At 39.5% G+C, this 27,532-nt stretch overlaps 1 protein-coding gene across 1 annotated transcript; it reads right to left on the reverse strand.

The window, feature by feature from the left end:
* Window positions 1-13,344: 13,344 nt before the first annotated feature.
* Window positions 13,345-18,878, reverse strand: LOC149151137 (uncharacterized). Its single transcript, XM_089443069.1, has 3 exons — window positions 18,249-18,878; window positions 16,229-17,511; window positions 13,345-15,946 (listed from the first exon to the last, which is right to left on the reverse strand). The coding sequence occupies exons 1-3, from the start codon at window positions 18,876-18,878 to the stop codon at window positions 13,345-13,347; spliced, it is 4,515 nt and encodes a 1,504-aa protein (XP_089299195.1).
* Between the last annotated feature and the right edge of the window lie 8,654 nt (window positions 18,879-27,532).

Consider the following 27,532-nt stretch of genomic DNA (forward strand, 5'->3'; position numbering starts at 1 on the left):
AAGGGGGCCAACGACAGGGCCAAGGTGGAGTGCGCTACTGTGCATAAGTCATGTGGGCAGGCAGGAGAAGAGGAGCGCAGCTCTGACGGAGATTAGAAGTCGCCTTCGCTAGAAACAGAGAAAGTAGAGGATGAACAAACGGAGCAGGGAGGAGAGGATCCGAAGCAAACTCCATTTCGTATCATGCGCACCAGAGGACCAGAAAAATTAGGGTCACGGAAGAAGTCCAAGGCTACCAAGACATCTCTGGATCCGATCACCCTAATAAAGGGGGATTTGAATGATATAGGGGATACGGTGTGGGATGCCATCGTGGAACTACTGCAATAGTTTGAGTAGCAGCAACAGGCATTGGGGGCTATTCAAACGGGTCTGTGTGCGTTGTAGATCCATGCATCACAGATTCAGACCAGTACAACATCCACCAGTTTAGCCCCTGGCATCTCAAAAGCCGCAGGGGTGCTACGCGAAAGGGACCCTTGAGCCATAGTGCTGCGAGATGGAGCATTAACAACAAAGATTGAAGCTGCAGGTCCACTGACAGTACCCTCAAGGGAGTGGGACTTAACTTAGCAACGCTTCCTAGCGAGGCGTTTCACCTTCTGTAGGATGATGTGATTGTGGAAATTTGGGCCCACGAATAACGCACTTTGCAGGTGATCCACGAGCAAAGGGTCAAAAATGCTCAGATGAATGTGTAGAGAGAATCTGTTGTTAACCTTATGACATACCTGACAAACAAGAATCATCGCATAATCAAGGTTGTGGATGAGGCATGCAGAATTGTCCCGGAGCTGGCTATTCCCGAGGTTGAGCCAGTAGATGTGTGGGTTCAAAAAATCACTGCGGGAGTGCGCGACACATGCAACGAGTTGGAAAAGGTTCAGCTGGAGTTGAACCTCAAAATTGCAGAATTGCAGTTGAAGACCCAGCCTTCGACTCTACTGGAAGTCACAGAGCAGCGCGCGACTATCGTGACAGATGCGTTAGCAGCAGTAGTGAGTGCAGTAATGGACTGCACGACGCTTTTTGAGTAGTCACTCGACATACTCACCAACTTGAAAGAAGACCCCAATGTGCAGAGGCTAGAGACATAAGCACGGGAAATCCAACAACATTACAACGAGGTTAAAGCGACAACATGCACTGTTACCATCACGCAGAGACTCGCGAAGATGCAAGAGGCCAAGGCATTGAAAGAACAGGTTGATACAGCTCAGCATAAGGAAGCAGTGTTGAAGGCCCGCTTGAAGCCTTGGTTGGACGAGGCCTACTTGATCATGACCTCCATTGAAGGCAAGCTGGCTAGTCTACAGGAGACTCAGTAGAAGCTCCAGGCTGATACTGCAGGGCCAACGACTGAGCAGTTAGTTGAGGAGATGAAGCAGGCAGTCATGTAGTGCACTGCCGAGGTAGCAGTTGTCCAGGTCGAGCTGGGAGGTCTTTGCAACAAGATCTCCGCGCCAGCAGAGTGACTCGAGGGCGAGTCACCATGTTTGTGTTGGGGGCCTATTGGGAACGGGTTCCCTTAAGAGTCAGTTTTGGGGCTAAAAGCCTATGTTTTGGGGAAGAAAGCCCAAATTTTGTATAAAAAATGTAAAGTCTCCACATTTTGTGGTTGTGAAGCGTGAAGATGTCAAGAGTCATTAAGGGTTGTTCGCCCTTGTTTTGTAAAGAATCATGTCAGCTGTAAAGATCCACCCATGGTCTGTAGACCATGGGATTGTATAAAAAAAGCTAAGTAAGTCTAGGGAGAAGGGTAGAATGAAGTAGAGTTCTAAGTGCTTGGGTTTTATGAGAGTTAAGAGTGAGAGTCTTAGCGTAGGTAGAGACTCTGCAACTGAGTGTGCAGAGGCCTAGGGTAGAAGTCCATAGCTGAGTGCGCAGACCCTTGCAGCTGTGTGTGCAGGGCAGATAGAGTCTGTACTGGGAACTTGAATCATCAATAAAGAGAAGTATTCTGAAATTGTTGTGTATTTTGTCTCTGATTATTGCATCCGATTATGTTATGTTAAGTTTCGAGTTTACATTATAATGTTAATTTTATGTGCGAATGTATCTGTTTCTATCTGTTGTGTGAACGCAAGTGAGAATATATGTTTATGCGAAGATAAACTTAATTGCATGATAAACTTGGCGAACACTTAAGGTAATTTGGGAAATTGTAACCGTACGTAGTTACAGAGGCACATAAGTGCCTGGATCGCTGGTTAGGGTTGCGCATGGGTAAGTCGTATACCTCTGCGAAGGTTCTGAAGGTCGGAAAAGAAGGAACATTGATAAGCCCTAAGGGCTTATCGATCTGCGTGAAGACAGGGGTTAGGGTATAAGATTGACATCATGACCATCTGAGGGTGCGGAAAATTGGTTCCTGCATTCCCCCATACTGTTTCGAGTGAGACTTAGTCTGCGCTTCGCGGATTGATGCCGAAAGGGCTAGTAGTGTAGGGATTTTCTTGGATTCTTAACACTGAACTTGGGTCAGGGCCCATCAAGCCATCAAGGACATTAGTTGTTAGCTCGACGTGGCAAGATATGGCTGATGGCTTCATGCATGTATGCATAACTTAATTGATTATGTGTGGAATAGATTTGATCTCAGTCTAGATCCCAGGGCCAGTTATTGTTGCACATCCTTAGATCGATTTATGATAATTTCTTTACCTCAGAGTACTAGAATCCATAATGTTGAAATGAAAGCTTGTTCATGGCTCCCATGGTGCAAGAAGCATCAATTTGGTTGTGGGAACATTGCTACATCCATGACCTATGAGCGAAGTTGGTTTAATTCCCTATTGAATTTGAAGTGGGTAACTTCTATATCAAGGGTGGTGCCTAGGTTTTGGTATAAATGGAAGCTCAACGCTGTGTTTTTGGTAATTCAATGGACTCTCTTCTACTGTGAGAACCTAGTGTGGATTCAACACCACTGCAGCTAAGTGATTTGATGTCTTGCCCTTTCAGGGTTGTAGGTAAGCAGGTCAATTTATGATCTTCTTGGAATTGTGAGACATTGGAACAACACTGACAATTTCTCTCACTTGGCTATGGTAAACTTCCATCTTCTCCATGGATTCTAGTTCCAAGACTTCAAAGTCCTTAGTCTCCATGGTGTGTGACCACTGTAGGAAAGAACATGAAGCCATCAATTTGAAAATATACGATTTGCATGTAAAGATGTTTCAGCACTAGACCTTTGAGTGAAACTCATTTGAAATTATCATGTCTTTCCAACAAAGTTCTCATCTGGAAGATGAAGTTGATGTGTTGCGCAACATTATCATAGACCTCAAGCTTTAGGGTGCTCAATCAGACAATCCATTCACAGGACCTCCTTGAGATATCGACCTTAACAGGGTAACAAATTTTGAAAACTAAACAATATTGTAATGTTTGTGTTTTTGTATCAAATTTTCCACATTTATTGCTCTCGGAAAATAATAATTTTGTTAGGACTTGGGTTTTTCGATATTCTCTTGATAAAAACAGTTAGATGCAATTTGACATCCCAAATATCTTTGAACAAACTGGCAATGTAATTCTCCCTAATGCCCGGACCTGGATTTAATACAAAAAAAAATACTCATTTATGTTAAAAAGAAAAGAATATATGCTCTATATTATGTGGAACAGGGCGGATTTTAAAAGATACTTTACATAATATCTCAATGCCTTCATCAGTTGATAGGGGCTGTGTTTGTATAGACTCATTTGGTTTCATTTACTTGGGGAGCTTCTGTCAACCACTTGTTTAGTTGTGTCAGGGATGATTTGATCCTCGAGCCTGCCAATCTCGACTTGATGAGCATTGCAAACCATTGAGAAGTGGGTTTGAAGAAGGTGAAAAAATCTCAAAAAGCTGATAGGGCAGCACTCTTCTCGTCCCTCGATTTTTCCACTCACTTTCTGGAAAGATGGCTGTCCTCTGAAGATGATCCTTTTCTCTTGGCTCACTTTCCACAATCGAAACCTGACCTGGGAGAACTTATTGAAAAGAGGATGGATTGGTCCTAACATATGTTCTTTATGCAGGGAAGACGAGGAATCAAACCTTCATATTTTTCTCAAATGCAAGCATTCATTTCTCATTTGGCAGGAATTAGAAAGAGTCTATGGTTTCAAACTTGATATGCATGTTTCGATCCAGGAATGGTTCATTGATTGCAGCAAGAAACAGATCCTATGGCGTAGAATATGCATCATAACCATATGGTTTATCTGGAAATGGCGTAACTCCTGTATCTTTAACCAATCGAATTTTTCTCCAGCTAAAGCTTTTGATTTAATCTCTGCTTATTTAGATTCGCTCCCACAGAAGAAAGATAAGATCTTAAACATATCCCCAGCCAGGTCTTCTATTGCTCATCTTCATCAGCCGACAGCTTTTTTCGACGGGGCAGCTCAAAAGGGCCAATGTGGATGTGGATTCCACATAAAGATATCTGCAAATTCACATTTCTCTTCATTCTGGCATGGCGGACAGGGTTCCAATAATCTGGCTGAAGCCATAGCCCTCTCAGGTCTTTTAAAATTTTGTATTTTCCTAGACATTCAGCAGGTGGCTATCTTTGGCGATTCCAAGCTATGGGTAGATTCAGTAAACAGGAAAAACTCCATTTTGGCACAACATCTGACTGGATGGAGAGATAGGATACACTTCTACTGGACCCGCATGGAGAATTGCTCTATTCAGCACATCAATAGGGACAAAAACTCAACCGCTGACGCTCTTTCAAAAATGGGTCTTTCTTCCTCTTCTGAATTCTGGCATCTCGAGATAGTATCTGATGATACCACTTATCAGATCAATGATTTTGCCTTACCAGACTTTTAAATGCTTCATCTTGCTAGACAGTCTCAATTATTCAGAGTTTTTGATTTCAGATATTATCAGTTTTGTTATCATAGACATTATGTAATATCTCTATAGATCATAGGTTTTTATTTGCTCAAGTCTTTTTGGGATTACAGCACTGATCTGTAGATGTATCTTCAGTACTTTATATTCCTCATATAATACATATAGCTTTTTTTTCTCTGAAAAAAAGAAAAAATCTCATCAAAATCTATTTTCGATTCTCTGATTTGTGTGGGAGAGTGTAGGCTTACAAACGACACATTAAATATACTGTTGCACCCGTTGCGAGCGGTAGATCAACTCTCTCGCCCTTCCAAATTCATGTTGCATCTATTGCAAACAATTATTTATCTCTGGTGGCATCTGGCCGAAAGGAAATTCTGCATCTTCACATTTATGGTTAATACAGAGAACTAGGAGCTTCTTGATACGATATAAATGATCATGTTGTAGAAGCCAAATTCCTCCCATAGATTACTATTCAATACTCTTTATTCCATTTGTCGACATTTAGATTATGATTGTTCTGCACTTTAATCGGATGATAGTCATTTTCATTTTTCTCTATTCACATCGTGATTATGTCAATTTGCCAGGGAATATGGGCTCTCACATTCAATCTAAAAATGAATTTGAATTTGGATTTAAATTCATTAATTTACTCTATACATACATATAATTAAAATGGAGTTAAATTAGAATTAAAAGTAAAATTATTTGAGATTTGATTTATTTATTAATAAAATATATTTGATTATTTTTTTTTTAATTATCATATTTTTTTCCCAAGAAAAAATCAGTAACTTTCTATTAATAAAGCATTCAAAAATTGTTCAGAGGGACCTATGTATGTGCAAGACACAAACATAGTAGCAAAACTACCAAAAAATAAAAAAATAAAATTACAAATTACAAATTTCTAGATAAACTCAACTTTTTTTTTTTTTTCACCTTTTTTCTTTTGGACTTTTTTCCAGACCCCAAGAAATGGAGTAGTGGTGACAATTGCAAATTTATTATTTCTAGAGATGTTTGGGACTTATTTATCTGAGTCAGAGATTTCAGATACGTGGGATTGCTTAATTCCACTTGTTCCTTGATTGTTGTTTTTTTCCTCTAATTGGTTTTCAAAGATCAGAACAACTGATGAGTTATTTGGATTCTCACCTTGTTTGTTCTGTTCTTCCTCCTTTTCTTCTCCCTCCTCTTAAGGGCCTTGTTGTTTTCCTGTCTCCAAATGTTGCTGGATTTCATCCATTTCTTCATCCTCATCATCTGACGATGGAGGGTCTGGGAATTGGCATCCTTTTTGCTTTTGCGGTCTCTTCGTTTTTTTCTTTGCTTATTTGCTTGTGTTTTACAAATGCTCTGTTTGATGGCAAACCCTACATCGAAAGGCAATGTTTTCAAAATCTAACCACTCTGTCCACTTAAAGTCTTTGTGTGTCAGGTGAATACAATCTGGAAGGACTTCGCTTAAATCCATCTCCATGCGGATACGAGAAAAAGTGAAGATCCCTTTGTCCATTCTTTCTCAATCCATCTTTAGGAACCTTCCCAAAGAGTTTCCAATTCCTTCTAGGACCTGATGGTGCCAAAAAGGTAGCGGAAAGTTATGTAGCCTTACCAAAACTGGAATTTTTGTAACCACCATTTAGTTTGCATTAAAAACAGGAAACCATGGGGTTGCAAAGAGACCCACCCTTCCCCAAAACAATTGTCCATAATTTATGACATAATTGTAATCTTTTTGGATATCGAAAAAACCATAAAAAGACCTTTTGCACATAGATAAATATCATAGTCTCTGGTCTAGTTGAGGTAGATCCACTCACTAAGATCTTCAGATTTGGGCTAGAAACCATTGAATCGAAAAATGATAGCTTTTGCTTGTAAAGTTTTGAAGAGACCACTTATTTCTGGTAATTCTATGGACAGATCTAGGGCTTTTTCCATCTTTTCTACAATATACGGAACTGAGATTGTCAGATTTGGGTTTTGTTTGTCTTGTGTGACAACTTTCCCTCTTAATGCATCTTTGAAATAGGCCCGACGCTTGTGTGTCGATGATGATCTGGCTAATTTACTTGCCACTGGGGCACCTCCTTGTAGTCTTAGATTCTCGATAATGGTAACATTCCTTTGACTACCATATTCTTTCCAGTGGATCTCTTCCTGCAACACTTTCCTGGAAAAATTTAAACTTTGTAATGAAGTAGAAATATCTGTTACATTTTGGGAATTTTTCTTCATATCTGTCACCAGGTCCGTGCTCTCGACCCATAACATTATCGATTTCCCAGAAATAGTTTTGATAAAAACCTGATACAGATCCTCCAGGTCTAGGTCCGCCCCTCTACCACCGTATCTGGAATTTTGTCCCTTATTTACACTCGTGTTGGTTTTCTCTGCTATTGATGGTTGGGTCCAAAACCCCAAGTTGCATGGAACATTGCTCTTCTTGGCCTTTGCTTGTTCCATCGAAACGTGCCCATTGCTGTTGGAAATGACCTTTTGCTTTGCATGTAGCACATGCCCACTGCTTGTCCAAGGTGCAGAATCGTAGACTGTCTCAAAGGAATAAGACGTTGTGTCTGCAACCCATCTCTCCTCCCTTAACCAGATTTGGGGGTTTGGGCGTAAACATATGGTGTATGCAGGCTCTGTATTTTCTCTCACTCGCATCGATATTGAAAACCTAGGTGGAGCGCAGAACTTCGTAGAGGATCCATGCTTCAACTAATGACTGTGTCTATAGTGAGACTAGTCCTGTTGAGACCTTATGAGAGCCGGCTGCAGATATCGTTGGAACAAAAAAGTTTTGTGGCAGGAAAACTTCAAAAGTGAGTCCACGACAGACTCAAAATGAGCAGAGAAGCACATACTCCCATCGCCATGAGAAGTCAAAAGCATAGGCAGAGGTCCAAAAATGGACTGCGACGTTATTTCCTTCACATCGATTCGCCTGAACCCTAATGCTCTCCATCCTACCCTCTTATTGATTCCTTTAATTATCATATTATTATAATTAGAAAATATTTTATTAACGTTTGTTGTATATTTGTAAACATAATAATAAAATAATTTAATATATTTTTAATAATAAAATATATAATTTGGTTAATTATGGCTACTTAAACTCTTCCCCTCTTAAAAATACTTGCTAGTAATGTGTTCAGACAAACTTTCTTATCTTGGATGGGGTGTCTTCCGAGATGAAGGGGTGGGAAGAGAGATCAATTATCACCGTCCTACCTGGCCAAAGGACTGAGAGACGTGGCAACATGCCCCTATGTTGAAGCATGCCAACCAGTACACATGCCTACATGTAGCCAACCCTTAGTGGTAGTTCAAATGATTCAAATGTAATTTGAAATCTCACTCGTACTCTCTAGTGAGGGTAGAATTTATCCATTGCCTCGAGGTTCTATGTTTGGTTTATATTTTGCATTGCTACACTCAATGAGGATTGTAATTTACCCTTGGAGGAAACCAAGATCTGCAATATTTTAGTCAATAACTTTCCTTTGGAGACATCAAGTTCTTGTAGCATTTATGTCTGCGTCCTACCTCTGCCTAGCTCTTTGTTGTTTTTGCTTGAGAAACATATCCATTAATTGGACACTTTCTCTCTTCAGGAAAGTGCTTCGTATCAACCTTAATTGCAATACAATGCATATGGTAAATTTCTTCCCCACCATTCTTTGCTTTTTGTTTTGAATTTAATCCTCTTCTACAAATTGACATTGCTACAACATGCTTCTTAGCATGGGATTTTTTAATTTCTAAGGCCACTTTTGTATCTTAGTAATTGATCCCTAGGAGTTCTCTTACTGCTCTCCTCTTTTCCCCTCGACCCCATCCAAATATTCTCTCCTTCACTCACCCTATGATTACCTTCCATATTCCATGCGCTCCCTTTTATTGCATACCGAGCCCCTCACAATGCTTGGTCGGTACACAACTCCTAATACCTTTGCAGTTGGTTGTTACCACTCCCTTGTTGTATTCCTCGTTGTCATCGGTGGGCATGAATGTGGCTAAATTTGTGAAGGTAATAAAATGATATCTATAACCAAAACATAAAGAAACAATGAAACTTGACTTCTATTAATAAATTAAAAGGGTTCAACCGTATACATGTAGAATGAAAACAAACTAGCTTGAATGGTGGTAGCTTATCTTTAAGAAGAGATGTGATGGGTACATGCCTTTATCGAACTATGTTTCAATGAGGTTCAAAGGAATTTTTATCATAAATAAGTAATCAGAAACCCTAAAGATACAAAAGAATAACTCTAGGAGATGAATTGCTAAAGGATTTTAGGTCATGATGGGGTAAGTTGGAATGTCAACTTACTGGGGTCATAAATTTGGAATATGATATTTATTTGGTTCGCATAATAGTTTGTTGGAAAGGTTTATCCAAGAAGCACATTTTTCGCCTACAAACAATATTTTAAGACCATCATCAACTCGTTTCCCTAAAAAAATCTGTTCAGGGCCTCAAAATGGGTCTGAAAGTTCAATCCTAAAACTATAAAAAATAGAAACCAAAATAGAAAAATCATGCTGTGAGCTAGTGGAAAAGGTAGGTGGCCACCGATATCCACCTTGATTATGCTGAAAAATCCTTATAGTAGTCATTCTCTTCATGTTGACCCCCCTCTCTGTGCTCTAACGATGTGGTGACCCCCCAACACCAACTTTGTCTCCTTCTTCCCTTCTGTACTATTGACCTCTTTTAGTTTTTCTACCTTGCCACTCATGTCTCACCAACAAGTCTAGTTTCACAAGGGAGTAGCCTATTATCAAGAGAGGGCCCATAGGGTTAGTACGTGTATGAATCCTTGGCTAGAGGAAGCAACCTATTGTTATTGTAACCTCCCTCTAGGTTCCATCCAGGAAGAGCTCACCCATGCTAAGGATAAGGTGAATAGGATTCACCTCTCAAATACAGAGGTTCTTGCTGAGTTGGAAGATTAGGTACTAGAGAAAAACACACTCGTGGTAGGTCTAATCTGTACATACAAACAATCAACCTTTATTTTTATATGAATTTCTTTCTAGGGAGAATTTTCTTGGACTAACATGGCAATTAGGCATACATCCTCCATTCTCTTAAGCACTTGCATTGACATATGAAGGACCCAGATCGATGGATGAAGTGCATTGAGGAACATCTCAGAATACCTCCCTCAATTGGGGAGCTTCATGGATACATCCTCCATTCTCTTTAGCACTTGCACTGACATATGAAGGACCTGAATCGATGGATGAAGTGCATTGAGGAACATCTCAGAATACCTCCCTCAATTGGGGGCACTTGTGGAGACAATAAAGATTCCATCCAAAAAGGTTTCCACATAATCCGATCCATCTGCTTGATTGTATGTCATGGTCTTTTTCTCTTAGGTTTTAGTTCATACTCTTTATTTTTGGCTAGCCAAACCAACCCCTCTATATTGTATGTTATATTTTGATGAGACCAACTCTCAATCATCTTGTATCTCTCTACAAAGAGCTTATTTTTAACTTTGGTCAAGTCCCCCTATGATGGATCAACCTATGACTTATAGTACTATTTTGTAACTCCCACTTTTGAAAGAAATATAATTTACCAAAAAAAATATAAAATATAAAATATTATTTATATTATTAATAATTTTCATATATTACTGTTCAATACTCTTTATTCCATTTGTCGACATTTATATTATCATTGTTCTGCACTTTCATCGGTTAATAGTCATTTGCATTTTGCTCTATTCACATCGCGATTATGTGGCTCAGTTAATTTCATCCGCAGGGAATAAAATCAAAAGGCAGATTCTTTATCAAAAAAAGGTCTTCAAGCTGCTCCGGGATCGTGGCATCTTCAAGTTTCCTCTGATGGAAAATGTTATTCCATTCAGGACTTTTTCCCTCCCAATTTCTAGATTTTCTTGCAAAGTACTCTATGATTTTCTTCTGTGCTAGAAGATGCTAGTTGTTATGAACTATATGCTATGTGTTTTTGTTTTGAACAGGCTTACTTCGGACTGCAGTTTTTGTTTCTGAACAGGCTTACTCCGGACTGCTCTCAGTTTTCTCTTTGTCTATACAGGCGAAGTCCTTTTATACCGATCCGACTTATGTATAGGGTCTCACTTTGATGATTTCTATTTTTGGTCTAGTCTCTCTGACCTGATCTAGTTTTAAGCAGGATATGGCTTTTCGCATGTCACAGATTCTCTATCATTAGAACTTATACTATCTCTGGGCTGAATGTATATTTGGACTCTTTTATATTTCTTATATAAAAAAATTATACTTTTTCTGCTCTGAAAAAACTTGCCACAGAATATGGCCACTTGTATATACCAACAAAATATAAAAGGGAGATATGTTCCTTTCTAAAGCTAAGTTTGAGTTTAGGAAATATTAAGATGTTACGAGGATTTGTTTTGCGTGACACCTGATATCACACAGCTTGCTCTCACATTAAATCTAAAAATAAATTTGAAATTTGGATTTGGATTTAAATTCATTAATTTACACTATACATACATATAATTGAAATGGAGTTAAATTAGAATTAAAAGTAAAATTGTTTGAGATTTATATTTGAATAATTTTTTCCTTCTTTAAATATCATATTATTATAATTAAAATTAATTAGTTTATTATTTTCTTAAAAATATTTTATTAATGTTGGTTGAATATTTGTAAACATAATAATAAAATAATTTAATATATTTTTAATAATATAAAATATAATTTGGTTAATTATGGCTACTTAAACTTTTTCTCTTTTTAAAATTACCTGTTAGTAATAGTAATGTGTTCAAAGAGACTTTCTTGTCTTGGATGGGGTGTCTTATGAGATGAAGAGGTGGGCGGAGAGATCAATATAGAGGAGTTGATCTAGCTAGCCAAAATTAAAGAGTAGGAACTAAAAACAAAGAGAATATTGTTTGAGATTTTATTCATTTATTAATAAAATATATTTGAATAATTTTTTCCTTCTTTAAATATCATATTATTTTAATTAAATTAATTAGTTTATATTTTTTTTTTTTTTTAAAAAGTCGGTTGCTATGTATTATATTCTGAAAAAAACGAGGGTCTAAATCCCTCTTTGTACATAAAGTTCGCAGATTGAGAGGAAACCAGGGGTTCACAAAATGAGGCTGCCCCCTTGGTCCTTAGGCTACTTTTTTCCTTACTACTGCTAGAGATGGCACTAGTATAGATTCTGATGAAAGAGGATAACAAAAAGATGCATTTGATTTTCATTCAGTCGATCATTATGTGTTGAATGTGTCTCGCTGTTGATTCTTCTGGATTCTCATCTTTGGCTCCATGGTTTGCGCTGGAGGAGCTAGTGGCGTTGGGGTGCTTATCCAGCCAGGATTTCAGAGTGTCGAGCGATTCCTCAACATGGCCACAGCGATTTGAGAGCTGCTCGAATTGATCTCGGAGAGAGGAGACCCTGTGCATGAAAAGCTGAATTTCTGCTTTGTATTTCTCCGTGTTGATGCGGTCTTGTTCAAAAAGTCTTCTACTGTGCTCATCAAGGCGCCTGTCATGCTCTTCTAGCCTTGCAGCAAGCAGACCCTGTTTTTCCTCTATCAGTGACTGTTGGGTCCTTATTTCTTCCAGCTCAAATTGAAGGTCTGCACAGTGCAGACAGTCCTCACTGCGCGCCATGGAAAGGAGGATGCAAAAAGGGGAAAGGGTCCAGTAGGCGGTAAAGAATTTGAAGATTTTGGAGATATCTTGCAGACGGATTTGGAAGGCACTGTCAAGAGAGACAGCAGATCCCACTTTCTGAGCGACAAGGGAGAAGTATAAATGGGCCCGGATGTTGGCGCGCAAGCTTGAAGGAAAAATACTGTAGATAAGGGAGAATGAAACAGAGGGGAGCTTGCTGTAGGGGCAAGTTTGGAAGATGGAAGGCGGCCAGCAGAGGTAATGGAAAGAAAGCAGAGAGTGAAGAAAGGGTGGAACAGTAATACTAGCCTCCCCACAGAGACTACTCCTGAAAAACACCACGACAGAGATTAGTGAAAAGATAAACAAGGCAGGAAGTAGCAATACCAGAGACTGATTTTTTCTTCGACTCTGGACGAGAGCGCCTTCATCAAACCAGAGTAGCTGCTCTTGCGCAAAGCAATGAATGACAATTCTTTGCTTTCCTCTGCCCGTATTTATGGAGCGAAACCAACAATAGCCTGAGTGTATTACAGGAGCCGGATCCTCTGTATTGATTAGATATTTTCCTAAATCTCGATGGCGATTTGCTGGTGCAGTGTATTCGATCTTCCGGCCTTCACTGAGTTGATTGGTTTTCCTTGGGATGTAGGTTGTTCTTTGAATCGATGCTTGGATGAGACTACTTATGCATTTCGTGCTCTCTGTCAAGTGTCCTGAAGCTGTTGAAACCATGCCCGTCACACGCTTGCTGGATCTGCGAGCCTGGGCAATGTCAGGATTTGCCTGTGTCATGGCAGAGGCTGGAAGGTATCTCTGTTATTGTGCCTCAACGCACCTTCCGGATTTCCAACTGCGTTATTCGCATGTTTGTCAGCTTCCCCGTTGAACGTGCGAAGGATATGGTAGAATCTGATTTTTTCAAAGTGTTTGAGAAGGAGATTGATGCGTTGGATATGTTGCTGAAGGTTGCTGTTTGGTGATCTCCGATTGTGGTTCATGAGGCCAATGATTATGGAGGAATCTCCAAATACTAATGCTTTTCTGATCCCCATGTTTTTTAATTGCAACAACCCTTGATAGAGAGCTAAGGCCTCTGCGTTATTATTTGTTTTTTTTCCCAGACTCCATTCATAATTGCAGATTTCTTCTCCTAATTCATCTATGATAACTCCTCCCGCGCCTGCTGGTCCTGGGTTGGACTTTGAGGCGCCATCAAAGTATAAAATTGGGCAATTGTTACTCTGGATCCACCTCTTGTAGTCCTGGGTTGGAAGTCTGATTTCCCACTCCCTGGTCTGGTCTTGATGCTGTCTGTCAGTTCTCTGAATACTCTGTTGATGTCCTGGACGGCCTAGAATATGCCTAATAATTGACCTCTCCTCAACTGAATAATCTGCTGCTTTGATTGTCCCTGAGTGTTTTGCTGCAATTGTCTCCTGCGCCAAGAGGTGAGCCTTGTTGCATGTCTTCCATACATTACTCTCTTTGTTTTGGAAGATTTTTTTATTTCTTGTGAGCCAGATTTTCCATAGTAGATTGTGAGGTATGATATCCCAAGTTCTTTTGACAATCTTGCTCCTTTTATCTTTCCATGGGCAGTTCCTTCTCCATTCTTGAATTGCCTCTGCAATGTTCTGATGAGGTTGCCATGTTATATTGCCCAAGTTGGACAAGTTGATCCAGCATTTCTTCGCGAAGGGACAGTCAAGGAATAGATGGTGGATGGTTTCCTCTGCTGAGCAGCAATTGGGGCAAATTGAAGGTCCATGTATCCCTCTCTTTCTTAAATTTTCAGAAGTGAGGATTTTGCCTTTTAACAGCAACCATATGAAGAATTTGACCTTGGGGATGGCCTCAGATTTCCATATAGTTCTCCATTGGTTCCAGATAGGAGTCTGATAAGTGCTGTTGCAGATGAATTGATAGCCGGACTTGATGGTGTAGCTTGAGCCCGTGGGGTCCCATCTAAATCCATCTGCTGCTCCTTTTTTAATGGGAGCTCTGTTCTGAAGGTTTTTATGAAGAGCTTGGAAACTTAATTCTAAGTTTGAGGGGATATCTGGAAATTCCCAGCTAGTCCAGGCTCCTGTGTCAACATCCCATTTTGAAATTTGATCAAGCCTCTGAATGCCTTTGCTATTAAGATGGAGGATGAAGGGAATGGCTTCTTCGACTGTGTTTAGAGGTTGGAAACCCATTATCTTATCAGTGGCATAATTTATACTGATCCCTCCCCCCGGAATCTTTGAGATATTTTGGTTGAGAATGGGAATTGCTTTCTTACAGAGGTGCCAGATTTTAGTAGAATCTCTACTGGGAATATCAATATCAAGGAGTCTTTGCCTATTGTCAGAGAGGTATTTGCATTCAATGACCTGTTTCCACCAAGCTTTTGGTTCATTGATTAATCTCCAAGCCATTTTGATCCCAAAAGCGAGGTTTAGAATTTTAGGGGCTCTAATTCCCAGTCCACCTCTATCTTGAGATTGAATTACACTTTTCCAATTGACCAAATTGAATCTGTTTTTTTCTTTTTTTCCTCCTTGCCATAAGAAGTTGCGGAGGGCAGTTTCCAGCTTATAGTGAAAAGAGGCAGGAGCTTGGTAAAGAGTGAATCGGTATAGAGGTAAGGAGGAAATACCTGATTTGAGCAAAATTAATCTGCCTGCTGGGTTAAGCCATTGAGTTCCCCATTGCTGGACCTTCCTTTTGACTTTGTCTATTATTTCATTCCAGGTAGTGGCTTTTAGAGAGCCCATGGTGACCGGCATCCCAAGGTAGGTGAAGTGGTCCCAGGTTGCTTTGTAGGCAACTCCAAAAATGTTGGCTATGCTGTGAGCTGTTTGATTGGAGATATTCCATCCATAGATGCAGCTTTTTTGAAAGTTGACCTCTCCCCCTGAGCACGCCATGAATTGGTCGAGGAGGATTTTGAAGCGCCTTGCTATAGTAGTGGATGCCCCTCCAATGAGCAGAGTGTCGTCAGCAAATTGTGAGTGATTGATATTCTTCACTCCGTTTCCAAACTTGATACCAGAGATGAGGCCAACTCTTCTGTTGTGATCTAGGGTGCTGCTAAATGATTCAGCCATCAAGATGAAAAGATAAGGGGAAAGAGGGCAACCTTGCCTTAACCCTCTTGAGGATTGAAATGCTTCGCAAGGGCGGCCATTTATGAGAGGCGAAATCCAGGGGCCAGAGATACAAGCGGCAATGGTGCTGATGAAGGCAGAATTGAATCCCATTTTCCTCAAGACAGCAAACAAGAAGGAGTGTCTTACTCGATCAAATGCATTGGCTAAGTCAAGCTTAAGAACGAAACCTTTCTCCTGCCTTGATGTGCTGGAGTGAATAGCTTCTTGGACCAAGGTGATGGTGTCATGAATTTGCCTGTTGGACATGAAGCCTCCTTGATTTTCGGATATAAGGGAAGGGAGAAGGGGCTGGAGTCTGGCTGCTATAATTTTTGCAAAGATCTTATATGAAGTGTTACACAATGAAATAGGTCGAAATCTGGAGAAAGAAGTGGGGCGATTTTCTTTAGGAATGAGGGCGAGGAAAGTTGAGTTTGTGAAGCCCCCCATTTTCTTTTTTCTTTGGATTCCATTCATCATTTTAACAAGGTCTTTTTTTATCAAATGCCAATGGTCCCTATAAAAATTTATTGGGAACCCGTCTGGACCTGGAGACTTGTCTGGTTGTAAAGTCCAGATGGCTTTTCTGATTTCCTCCTCTGTTATTTCACTGTTTAAGCTGTCATTCTCCTCAAGAGAGATTTTTTCCGGTAGATGCTTAAGGAGCGCCGAATAGTCAGCATCTCCTTGGTTTTCCGTGAGGAGACATTTATAATGGAGGAAGGCAGCTCGTTTGATGGATTCTTGGTCATTATGCTGGCTGCCTTGGCTATCAATTATAGTGTTTACATTGTTCCTTGTTTTTTTGGCAGTGGCCTGCTTATGGAAGTATGCCGTATTTTTATCACCTTCCTTTAACCATAATTCTCTTGATTTGATTCTCCACTTGATCTCTTCCGCTCTCTTGATTTGAATTAGCTGTCCCTGAACATCCCATTCTTTACTTTTCAGCTGATGAGTGAATCCATGATCCTCTATTTGTTTATGGATCTCTTCCAAGTCCTGCTGTATTTTTTTCCTTATTTTTTCTGGCTCTTGATAGCTGACTTTTGCCCAATCCTTGAGTGCTTTCCTTATGTTTCGAAGTTTTGTTTCCCAAATATGACTTGGAGAGCCTTCAACGTGATGCTTCCAGGTTGCTTCTATGATAGCCTCGGCCTCAGCGTTGTCTCTCCACAAAGGATTGTACCTGAACGGAATTGGTCCCAAACGAGAATGGGAGTCCAGCGTTAAGAGAATGGGGAAGTGATCTGAGGCTGTGACACTGAGAATTTTGGTGTGGCCTGCAGCAAAGGAAGAAAGGAGGGAGACATTAACCAAAATTCTGTCCAATCTTTCCATAATGTTGCCTGGCCCCAACCTTCTGTTGTTCCAAGTATATTTCCTATTTTTTGGGATGATATCCATCAGTTCATGTTCGGACATTATCACTTCCATCTGTCTTCTGAAGGGATCGGAGGTGAAGGTGCCCCCCCTTTTCTCATTCGCATGGAGGATTAAATTGAAGTCTCCAGCAAGAATAACATTTGAGTTCTGCTCGTTGTCTATTTCTTCCTTCAGTTCCTTCCAACATTGTTCCTTTTCCCGGTAATGATTGGGGATATAGACATTATAAATGATGAAGTCACAGCTCTCTTCCTTGTTGCTAAGGTTGGTCCTAACCCAATTTTGATTGAGGACAAAGGATTTGCAGTCCCAGTACTGCTTATTCCACATAGTTGTGATTCCTCCAGAGGCTCCTCTGGAGTTGCTACTGGCCCCTGAAAATTTTTTTTGGGCATCTATAATTATTTGCATTTCACTCTGACTTTGCTTGGTTTCCTGAATCAGAACAATTTCAGGTCTTTCTGTTTGAAGAAGATCTCGTAGGGCAGCTGATTTGGAGGGGTGCCCCATACCCCTGCTGTTCCAAGATAAAAGCTTCATCATGAGGCGTTCGAGCGAGGAGGTGCTCGCCTCTCATGGTCTTTACCTGCTGTTTCTTTTTCTTGTGAACCTGTAATGAAAGATTCCATAGGGGTTTGGATCCCTAGGGCTATGTCCTTTTGCGTGCTTTCTTCCCGATGCTGCTTGGCTGACTTTCTTCCTGGTCCCGGTTTCTTGTGGATATCGCTGGAGGCGCCAATGTCTTTTGAAGAGCTTCTGGTGGTTCTGGGGGGGGGAGGATCAATGAGGGGCTGTGAGGGGGTCGAAGAAATCAAGGGAGGTTCGATCAGATCCGGAGAGGGCTGATCAGTCTGAGGATCATCAGAGGATAAAATAAGGAAAGGGTTGGAGGAGGAGGGGAAAGAAGATTCATGGGAAGGTCCAGGAGGATTAAAAGAGGGAGAGGAGGGGCGGGGGGAGGAAGAGCCCGGTTGTTCAGAAGGTGGATCTTGTTTTGACTGAGGTGCTGCTTTCTTTTTTTTCACAGTTTCCCACTGTTCTCCTTGGTCCTCAGATTCAAGATTAGTAATTTTAGAGCATCTATTGGCAAAGTGGCCGTATTCGTGACATACCTTACATTTAAAGGGAATTTGCTCGTAGTCCAGCTGCTGTATGTAGCTCCAGTCATCCACCTTCAGCTTGATGGCTTCTGGCAGGCCTTTCCCAAGGTCCACTTCTACGCAAATCCTTGCACAGGCCTGCATGTTATCTTTAGGCTCGCTTCTGTCGATGTACTTGCCTACTGCATTCCCTATTGCTTTTACCGAGTCATCTCCCCAGCAATGCAGGGGGAGATGGGGAAGACGGACCCAAACCGGAACCGCATTCGGAATATCGAGTTCAGGGTCGAAGTCAGGAGTCCATTTGTTCAGATATAACCCTCGAGAGTCCATAAAATAGGGCCCGTTCCTGAATATCAGATCCTTATCTGCTTTGGTTTCGAAGTGAAAAGTATAATAGCCTTTGCCACAAAATCGAATCGAAATCTTTCCTTGAGTTTTATCAGACCAGTTCCTTTCCACCCATCTCTGGACTGTCTTTGGTGAAGGCCATAAGCCTGTGAACTGCCCTATGAGCCCTTTTTCTGCTAGAGATAAAGCTGCCATTCGTGGGAGAGAAGGAGGTAGCTGAACTTCTTGGAGTATATCAAGTTTCTTGACAAATTTTGATGTTGCTGGTTTCGGACGGGCGGGGGGCAGAGATTTTACCAAATCAGAGAAAGCTTTCTCTGCATCCCCAGAAGATGGATCAGAATGGGCCATGGCGGAGGCCAGGCCCCAAAACAGGCCTCGCGGCCCAGGCCGAGGCGAAGCTGCAGCTGCTACAAATCTTCAGTCCCGCGCTCCAGCTCCGCGCGCTCCCCCTAAAAAAAATCTTTTCTTTGATTATCATCCGTTAAATTAATTAGTTTATTATTTTCTTAAAAATATTTTATTAATGTTGGTTGTATATTTGTAAACATAATAATAAAATAATTTAATGCTACATAATTTGGTTAATTATGGCTACTTAATTTTTTTATTTTTTTTTAAATTACATGTTAGTAATAGTAACGTGTGTTCAAAGAGACTTTCTTGTCTTGGATGGGGTGTCTTCTGAGATGAAGAGGTAGGTGGAGAGATCAATATAGAGAGGTTGATTTAGCTAGCCAAAATTAAAGAGTAGGAACTAAAAACAAAGAGAAAAAGACCATGACATACAATTTTCCTACAAATGATGTAGTGATTTTTAATGTAATGATTTTGAATTTATAATATATTTTTTCATAAAATAGATAAAAAATTATTTATATTTTGACTTTATGAAAATAAAATATATATTTGTTTTCTTACATTTTGAACATTACATGATAAGAACTTATTTTTATTTTGAATTTATGAAAATAAATTAAATATATCTGATAATATTTGTTTTCTTACCTTTTGAGCATTACATGAGCAGAGTGAAAAAATGATGATAAAGTGAACGAGTCACACTTTTTTCGTATTTGGAAGAGATATAAATATGTCATTTAAGAGTATGTTTAAATTGTATAAAAATCGAAGCATGAGATTGCTGAAGGATTTTATTTAAACTAAAGATTTTTCATTGTGCTTTTAATTCGTATAATGTTACAATTCGGAAGTGTTGTAATCTCGACTGGAATCTCCTGTAAATTATGAGAGTTCCATAAATCGAGACGTATGAGACTTGTAAGCTCTCCTATCTGTCTCGGCAAACTTTTCAGAACTGCACAAGTTACCAAATACAAAAACTAAAGGTGAGAAAGATTGCCTATTTCTTCACCCACTTCTTCAATTTTGGTGTAACTCAAGTTGAGAAACCGTAGTTGTGTGAGTTGCCACACTAATGCCGGCAATGACTTTATCAATGTTTGAGATAAATCCAACACACTTACAGAGGTGAAGTTGAGGAAAAATGTTTCTGGAACATTTTCCAATTTTTTATTTCTGAAGATCATAGTCACTAAATTTGGACATCTAAAAATTCCTAGATATAATGTAGAAATATCTTCATAAAATTCTATTCTTTTCCAATCCTCACAGTGGTGGTCATGGTAAGAAAATATATTACCCACTGCCATGCAATTCTCCATACCTACAATCTCCTTTTCTGTTTTACGGAGAAGTGTGTGAAGTTGTAAGAAATGTTCCTCTCTATCTTCTAAAGTCGAACTTATTGGTTTCTCAAAGAAACAACGATTTACAAGAAACTTTATATAACCATCAGCGGTCTCTTTGTTGTTAACAAGTCCCTATGTGATCCAGTTTGTCACCAACATTTTTTTCAGTACGAAAAAAGCTTGATTGTATTAAAATCAGATAATGCCCAATACATCTTTATAGATTGAAATGAGAGATATTCCTTGACAGTCTGTAGAAAAACAGTGCCAAGCATTTGTATCTAAAAGCCTATATGACAAAAGGTGACAGAAGAAGAAAAGATATGTATGTACGGTATACATGAGGTAAACAAACCATACCAAATAGATTGCCTAGATAAGTAAAGACCCCTCTTTGGGAGCGTCGTCTTCCAGCTGGGAGAAAGTATGCACTATGAGCAAAAACAGTTGCAAGGAACATACCTGGGAAATTGATATATGAACAAATAAATTTATGTGCCAGGAAGAGAAAAATCCTGAATTTGATACGTTTCGGCTTCCATTTTTATGTCCATTTTCCATTTGCCCATTTGAGTTAGGAGCCCTTTCTTTGACAAAACATCTGCTTGAGTATTTTGAGATCTGTCGACATGATGTATAGTATAATCCTTCCTCCCCCTCCAGAAAGTGTCAATTCTGTTCATCCATCCTGCAAGATGTTGATTTTTTATAGAACTCTTGGCTGTGACATGATCTATTATGATTTTGGAGTCACCATAGATCTGCAAGGACCGAATATTTAGGAAAAAGCTGAAGTGAAGAAGCCCTGATAGAGCCATTGCTTCCGCTTTGTTGTTTGTTCCTTTTCCCCCATTCCAGTGGATGACAAACTGCTGATCTTCTTTCATGACTATGTAGACCCCACAGAACATATACCGTTTTGTGCTGCCCCATCAAAAAAGGCTCTTGGAAAGCTCATCTGACTTTTTTTTTGCTCCTTTGATTTTTCCTTTTTATGTTGTGAGATCTTGGGAGGAAGAGAGTTGTATAGAGTGATAATGTTCTCAAAAACAGACCTAAAAACATCCTCTCTGTTTTGGAACAAAAGCTTATTCCTCCATTTCTAGATTGACCAAAAAACTAGTTGTGGAATAGGTCTCCAGATTGCTTTTTGATTACTCCACCATTCAAGAGCTTCTTTTAGTGAAGAATGCGATACAAAAATGAACCCAAAAAAGGAAGCAAGGTTCCTCCAAAGCTGAAGGGTGTGAATACATTGCAGGAACATGTGGAAATTATTTTCTCCCTCTGCTTTACATATTAAGCATATACCAGGTCCGGACCAGTTCCTCTTTTGCAGGTTTTCCCATGAAAGATTTTTGTTATGGAAAACTAGCCAGGAGAATATGATAATTTTATGAGGGCTCCCAGTTTTCCATAATGATAAAGGGAAAACATTGCTTGATTGAGATAGGTGAAACTTGACAAGGGTTGAGTAGATATCTTTTACACTTACATTCTCCTTTCCACTATTCCCCTTCCAGATGAGAACATCCTCAACTTCAGTTCGACATATGCCCCTGTTCCTTATTATCCACAGAATCTGAGTCCACTATTGAGCTAAATAACCATTTAAGCCCAAAGTCAAAGCATTTTTCCAAATGGGGAAGGGCCCTGCCAATTTGCGATGACCTGGTTCCAGGTAAAAATCCCTTTTCGATGGAAAAACTCTATTAATTGCCATGATATATTAATATCATCTCCTCCACCCGATATAGGGTCAAGACCTATGATTATTTTATTACCTGTTTGAAAGCTCCAAGCAAGGTTTTGGAGGAAAAATGATTCAATTTTACGAAAACTCATCCAGATGGCTGAGCCTTGAGGAGACCCTATCGTCCCCTTCCTATACCAAAAGGAGATATCTCTATTGCCCATATACTTCTTCCTAATGGATCTGCTCCATATACTGTCCCCAAAAACACCTCTCCATAGTGACTTGCATAACAAGGCCATCCCGAATTTCCAAAGATCCATGATTCCCCATCCCCCATGCTTCTTTGGGAGGGAAAGAGGCCAATACAATACAAAAAATAGCTATGCATGTTACCATCGAGAAAAGTGTTGTAACTACAATTCTCTGGAAATTTCACTGGCGGACTCCAGTGGTCTATATCTGAATTTGTGGTCATCTGACTCTGACATAGAATAATATTCCAGTCTCTTACAGTTGTGTTGCCCATCATTGATGCAGTGACTAACTTTATGGCAGAGGGAAAACCCTTACAATTACTCACTACTTCTCTAGAAATATCCTCTATATCTCGCAGAACAGGAAGGCCTTTAAAAGCTACTTTACAAAACATCTCCCACATCTCCCAGTCTTCATCGTCGCTGGATAGGGGTTGTATTTCCATGGACTCGTCTAGTTCCATTTCCTCCTCTTGTCCCATTGTTAGGATGCCCATGTCATGGATTAATATTTTAATCATTTACCATAATGGGTTGAACAATGGTAATATCCAGGGCAATGCTGGTTTGAGGTCTTTTCTTTAAAGGTTAGTTTGCTGTTTTTTTAGAGGTACAACTTTGATGAAATCTGATGCAATTTTTTGGAAATTTAGGTTTTAACCTTCAATTTTTGGAATTTTAATTGTTTTAGGGATTGTTGAGAGTATTGAATCCCCAATATTAAAAAACAATTCAATCCCTTATAATTTCATTTTTTTAAAAACTAAAATCACCAAATTATAAAAAGGAAATCACCTAAGTCATTAAACTAAATCTCAAAGTTTGATTTAAATCCTTTAAAGATAGTGGTTATGTGTCAAAGTGTTTGGGAGTTTTTTAGGTCTTTTTTTAAATATGTTTTGAAGATATTTTAAATTATTTTAATTAGTGGATAAGAAATACAAAAAATTATTTATGTTATTATATTTATAGAGATAATTAAAGCTCTTTGCATGGTAATGTGTATGAAAATTTTTGGAGTTATTCCCCTAGGAAGACCTCCTAACAAAGGTTTTGAGCACATTATTGACTTGGAGGAAGGGGTCCAAGCAGTCATCACCACTTCGTATAGGCATCCCAAGGCTTACAAGGATGAGATTGAGAGAGCTATCCAGGAGTTGCTTGCACTAGGACACATTCAGTCTAGTTCGAGCCCATTTTCCTCTTTAGTGGTTTTGATGAAGAAGAAGGATGGGACCTTGCGAATGTGAATTGATTACAAGGCCTTAAACAAGAAAACCATTAAGAATAAGTACGCAATCCCCAGGATTGATGAGTTAATGGATGAGCTGAAGGGGGATAAGTATTTCTCAAAGATAGATCTTTGCTTTGGGTACCATCAAATCCGAGTTAGAGAGTGGGACATTCCAAAGACTGCTTTCAGATGCCACTACGGACATTATGAGTTTTGGGTTATGCCCTTTGGGCTAACCAATGCACCAACTACCTTTTAGTCTTATATGAATCATGTTTTTAATAAGAAACTGTGTAAATTTGTTTTGGTTTTCTTTGACGATATTTTGGTGTATAACAGGACCTAGGAGGAGCATTTGCAACACTTGGAGGAGGCATTGAAAATTTTGGAGGAGAAACAGGTTCATGAAAATTTATCCAAGTGTGAGTTCAAATTAACAAAAATGCTCTATTTAGGTCATGTGATTGGAGAAGGGGTGAAAGTGCACCAGGAGAAGATTCAAGCCATCATAGATTGGCCAACTCCCATGAACATGACAATGTTGAAGGGATTCTTGTGCATTTTCACATACTATAAGCAGTTTTTTAAGGGATTGTCTTAGTTGACAACACCTCTTGAAGATCTGAAAGAGGCATTTTTTTGGACAAAAGTGGCACAAGGATCGTTTCAATGACTCAAGGAAGTGATGAGTTCATGCCATATATTGGAATTTCCATATTTTACATAACGATTTATTTTGGAGTGTGATGCCTTCGAAGAAGGCATTGGAGCAATCTTGATGCATAATGGCCACCCCATTGCATATGAGAGTAGGAAACTCAAGGATTACGAATGCCATTACTCTATCTATGATAAGGAGATGTTAGCTATTATGCATGACAAGTTTACACCATACTTGGTGGGAAACACATTCAAGTTCAAGGCAAATCATAACAACCTCAGTTTTTCCTGGACCAGAAAGAGTTGAATGATAGGCAACATAAGTGGGTTAGAAAGACACAAGCTTATGATTTTGATATTGAGTATGTCAAAGTCACAAATGCTCTATCTAGGAGGCCATTGGCATTTTTTTCATGATTACTATGACAGATTGGAGATCTCATATTTTAGTGGAGTATTCAAAGAATAAGCTAGCTTATGAGATTTTGGATGATCAATTGTAGGATAACAGGTACAGAGTAGTCAATGATATCATTTATTATTAAGACATGATCTACTTAGTGCCAAAGTCACAGCTGGAGGAAAATATTATATAAGAAGCACATGATTCTCAATTGGAAAGGCATCTAGGCTACCTTAAGACTTACATGACAGTTAGGGAGAGATTCTCATGGAAGGGACTCAAGGAGGATGGTCTAAAACATGTCCGTGAGTGCAATGCATGTCAGCAAAATGAGCAACACACACATCCAACAGGTCTACTTCAGCCACTAGTTATTCTAGTGTAGGACTGGGAGAGCATCTCTATGGACTTTATCATAGGGTTTCCATCAGTAAAAGGAAGGGACTATATTTATTTTGTGGTCGATCAACTAACCAAGTATGCCCATTTTTTGTGATTCCTTCCAAGATTTCAGCATCTTAGGTAGCAGAGATATTTTTCCAGGAGATTTTCATGTTACATGGTCTACCCAAGGCCATTGTCAACGATAGGGACAATCAATTTATGGGAGGATTTTGATAGAATCTTTTCAGATAGGTGGGCACAGAGCTCACTCGTAGCACGAGTTATCATTCTCAGACAGACGAATAGACCGAGATAGTGAACAAATGGTTAGTGGTTATATGGGTACATAAGAAACTATGTAACAGAGTAGCAAAGGGCTTAGGTAAAGTGGTTTCACTTGGGATAATATTGTTACAACACCATGTATCATATTTTGATTGGGATGTCACCATTCAGAGAATTATATGGCTATGATGTTCTATCATTTGTAGATATGGTGTTTGGAGATAGTCAGGCCCCAATGGCCAAAGACTAGATCCAAGAGTGCCAAGATATCCTTAATGCTCTTAAGGATAATTTACACACGGCCCAAAAGTAGAAGAATATGCCAATCGACACAAAATCAAGAGGATTTTTGAGGTGGGAGATATGGTGTATCTATGTTTGCAGCCATACAGACATCCAACCCTTAAGCAGAGAGGTGCGGAGAAGTTGAAGCCACAATTCTATGGGCCTATCAAGATCATCAGGAGAGAGGGAGAAGTGGCTTATGAATTTGAGCTTCCGAAAGGGAGTAAGATACATAATGTATTTCATGTGTCTTGCTTGAAGAAAGTGATAGGTCAGTAGGTTGTTTCTTCATCTGAGTTGCCTCCCTTAAATGAGGAAGGGTATTTAGTGTCGATTCTTGAGGAGATATTGGAGGTGAGAAGAGGAGGTTGAGGAGTAAGACTATCAAGGAGTATCTTGTGCAGTGGAAGGATCTACCTTCAAAGGATGCAACATGGGAAGGAACAGGGCTATCAGGGAGCAGATATTGCAACACCCAAGACTCAAATTGCTTGAGGATAAGCAATTTTGGGTAGGGAGGACTGTAATGTCCCTGATTACTTGAGCATGGAGTTATCATTCCCACTTGCCTAACGACCTCCTTTAGGATAGCACGAGGGAAAAGTTTTCAAGGAGACTAAGGGACATTTTCCCAACTCATTTTTATTTTATTATTATAAATAAAAAAGGGCACATTATTATTAATAAAAAGGGGACAAAAGTCACCTAGAGGAAATAAGTCACTTCGTCAATAAAACATTAAAAAGGGAGAGTTCTATATGATTGGAGAAGATCTGGCAGGTCTTTTAAAAAGGGGAAGAAGTCCATTCTTGATTCATTCTGCCTTATCATTATTTTTTGTGATTCAATTGGCGTTCAAATGAGTCTAGCTCAAGGGTTTCATGAAAGACTCTCAAACTAGTTTTGGTGGACATCAATTTCCACCCTAGCTAGTACTCAGTTGATTTCAGTGGACATCAATTGCCACCCTAATTGGAATTGCAGGGAAATTATTCATATTTCCATATGTGATTTAATTGTGGGTTATTTGGGGAATTTCTTCAGTAGGATGAGTTGATTATTATTTGTTGGAGTTAATTTCCTTTGGAGCCCAAATTGCTTAAGGAGCTATTATCTTTCTCAAAAGGCTGAATTGTTGCTTTATTTGACATTATTTTAGGGATTTGAGGCTATTTTTTGGAGGCTGAAATAAATTCCTTTGGGCAGGTCGAGTTTCCTTTTATCCTTGGAGGTTGAGCTCTATTCCTTTGGCAGTCCAAACTATCTACTTTAGAGGCATCGAGTTCATTTCGTTTTGAGAGGTTGAGTTTTTTTTTGTAAGCTTAGTAGGACTACATCTTCATCATGTCCAACTTCTCACCCCGATCAGGGGATAGAACAAGATTTGAACCCAAGACTTCCGGTTCGGTGAGACTTCATTTCCATGGCCACTGCCAATTGAGCTATCCCAAGTGGAAGAGAGATTGAGTTTTGATCTTTGAGGCCAAGTTCCTTTATTTGGAGGTTGAGTTAAATGTATTGTTGGGGGTCGAAATTCATCCATTATTGGAGGCCAAATTTGCATATTCCTGAAGGTCGATTTATTTTTCATGTAGAGGTCGATTTCTTCTTCTTGTGGAGGTTGATTTCTTCTTCCTTGAGGAAGGTCGAGTTCATCATTTGAAGGTTGAAGGCTAAGTGTTCAATTAAGGAGGTTGAGTTGGCATTATTGAAGAAGACTATATTCCAAGGAGGTCGATTACATTCTTCCAAGTGGCCAAATTTCTGAGACTAGGTTTCTTATTTTGTATTTCAAATTTACTTCACAAGGAGGCCAAGTTATCCATTGACTAGTGATCATCTTGACAGGCCAAGTTCTACTAATTGTTGGAGACCAGAATTGTGGAGTCCTTGATTGATTTACTAAAGGGGTTGAGTCATTTATTCTGCCAAGCCAAGTATATTTTTTAGAGGGTTGATCTTATTCTCTTGGTGAGCCCAATTGATCTACTCTATTGCCAGAGTTGATTTCCAGGTTCTTCAATGGTATTGACATTGTAAAAGCTTCCAAATTAATTTAATGAAAGTCTAGATTTTCCCTTAGTATCTTATT

Source organism: Pinus tabuliformis, chromosome 9 (genome assembly GCF_031772625.1).
Source record: "Pinus tabuliformis cultivar Carrire ecotype Pingquan chromosome 9, CPIR1, whole genome shotgun sequence".
In the NCBI taxonomy this organism is placed as follows: Eukaryota; Viridiplantae; Streptophyta; class Pinopsida; order Pinales; family Pinaceae; genus Pinus; species Pinus tabuliformis.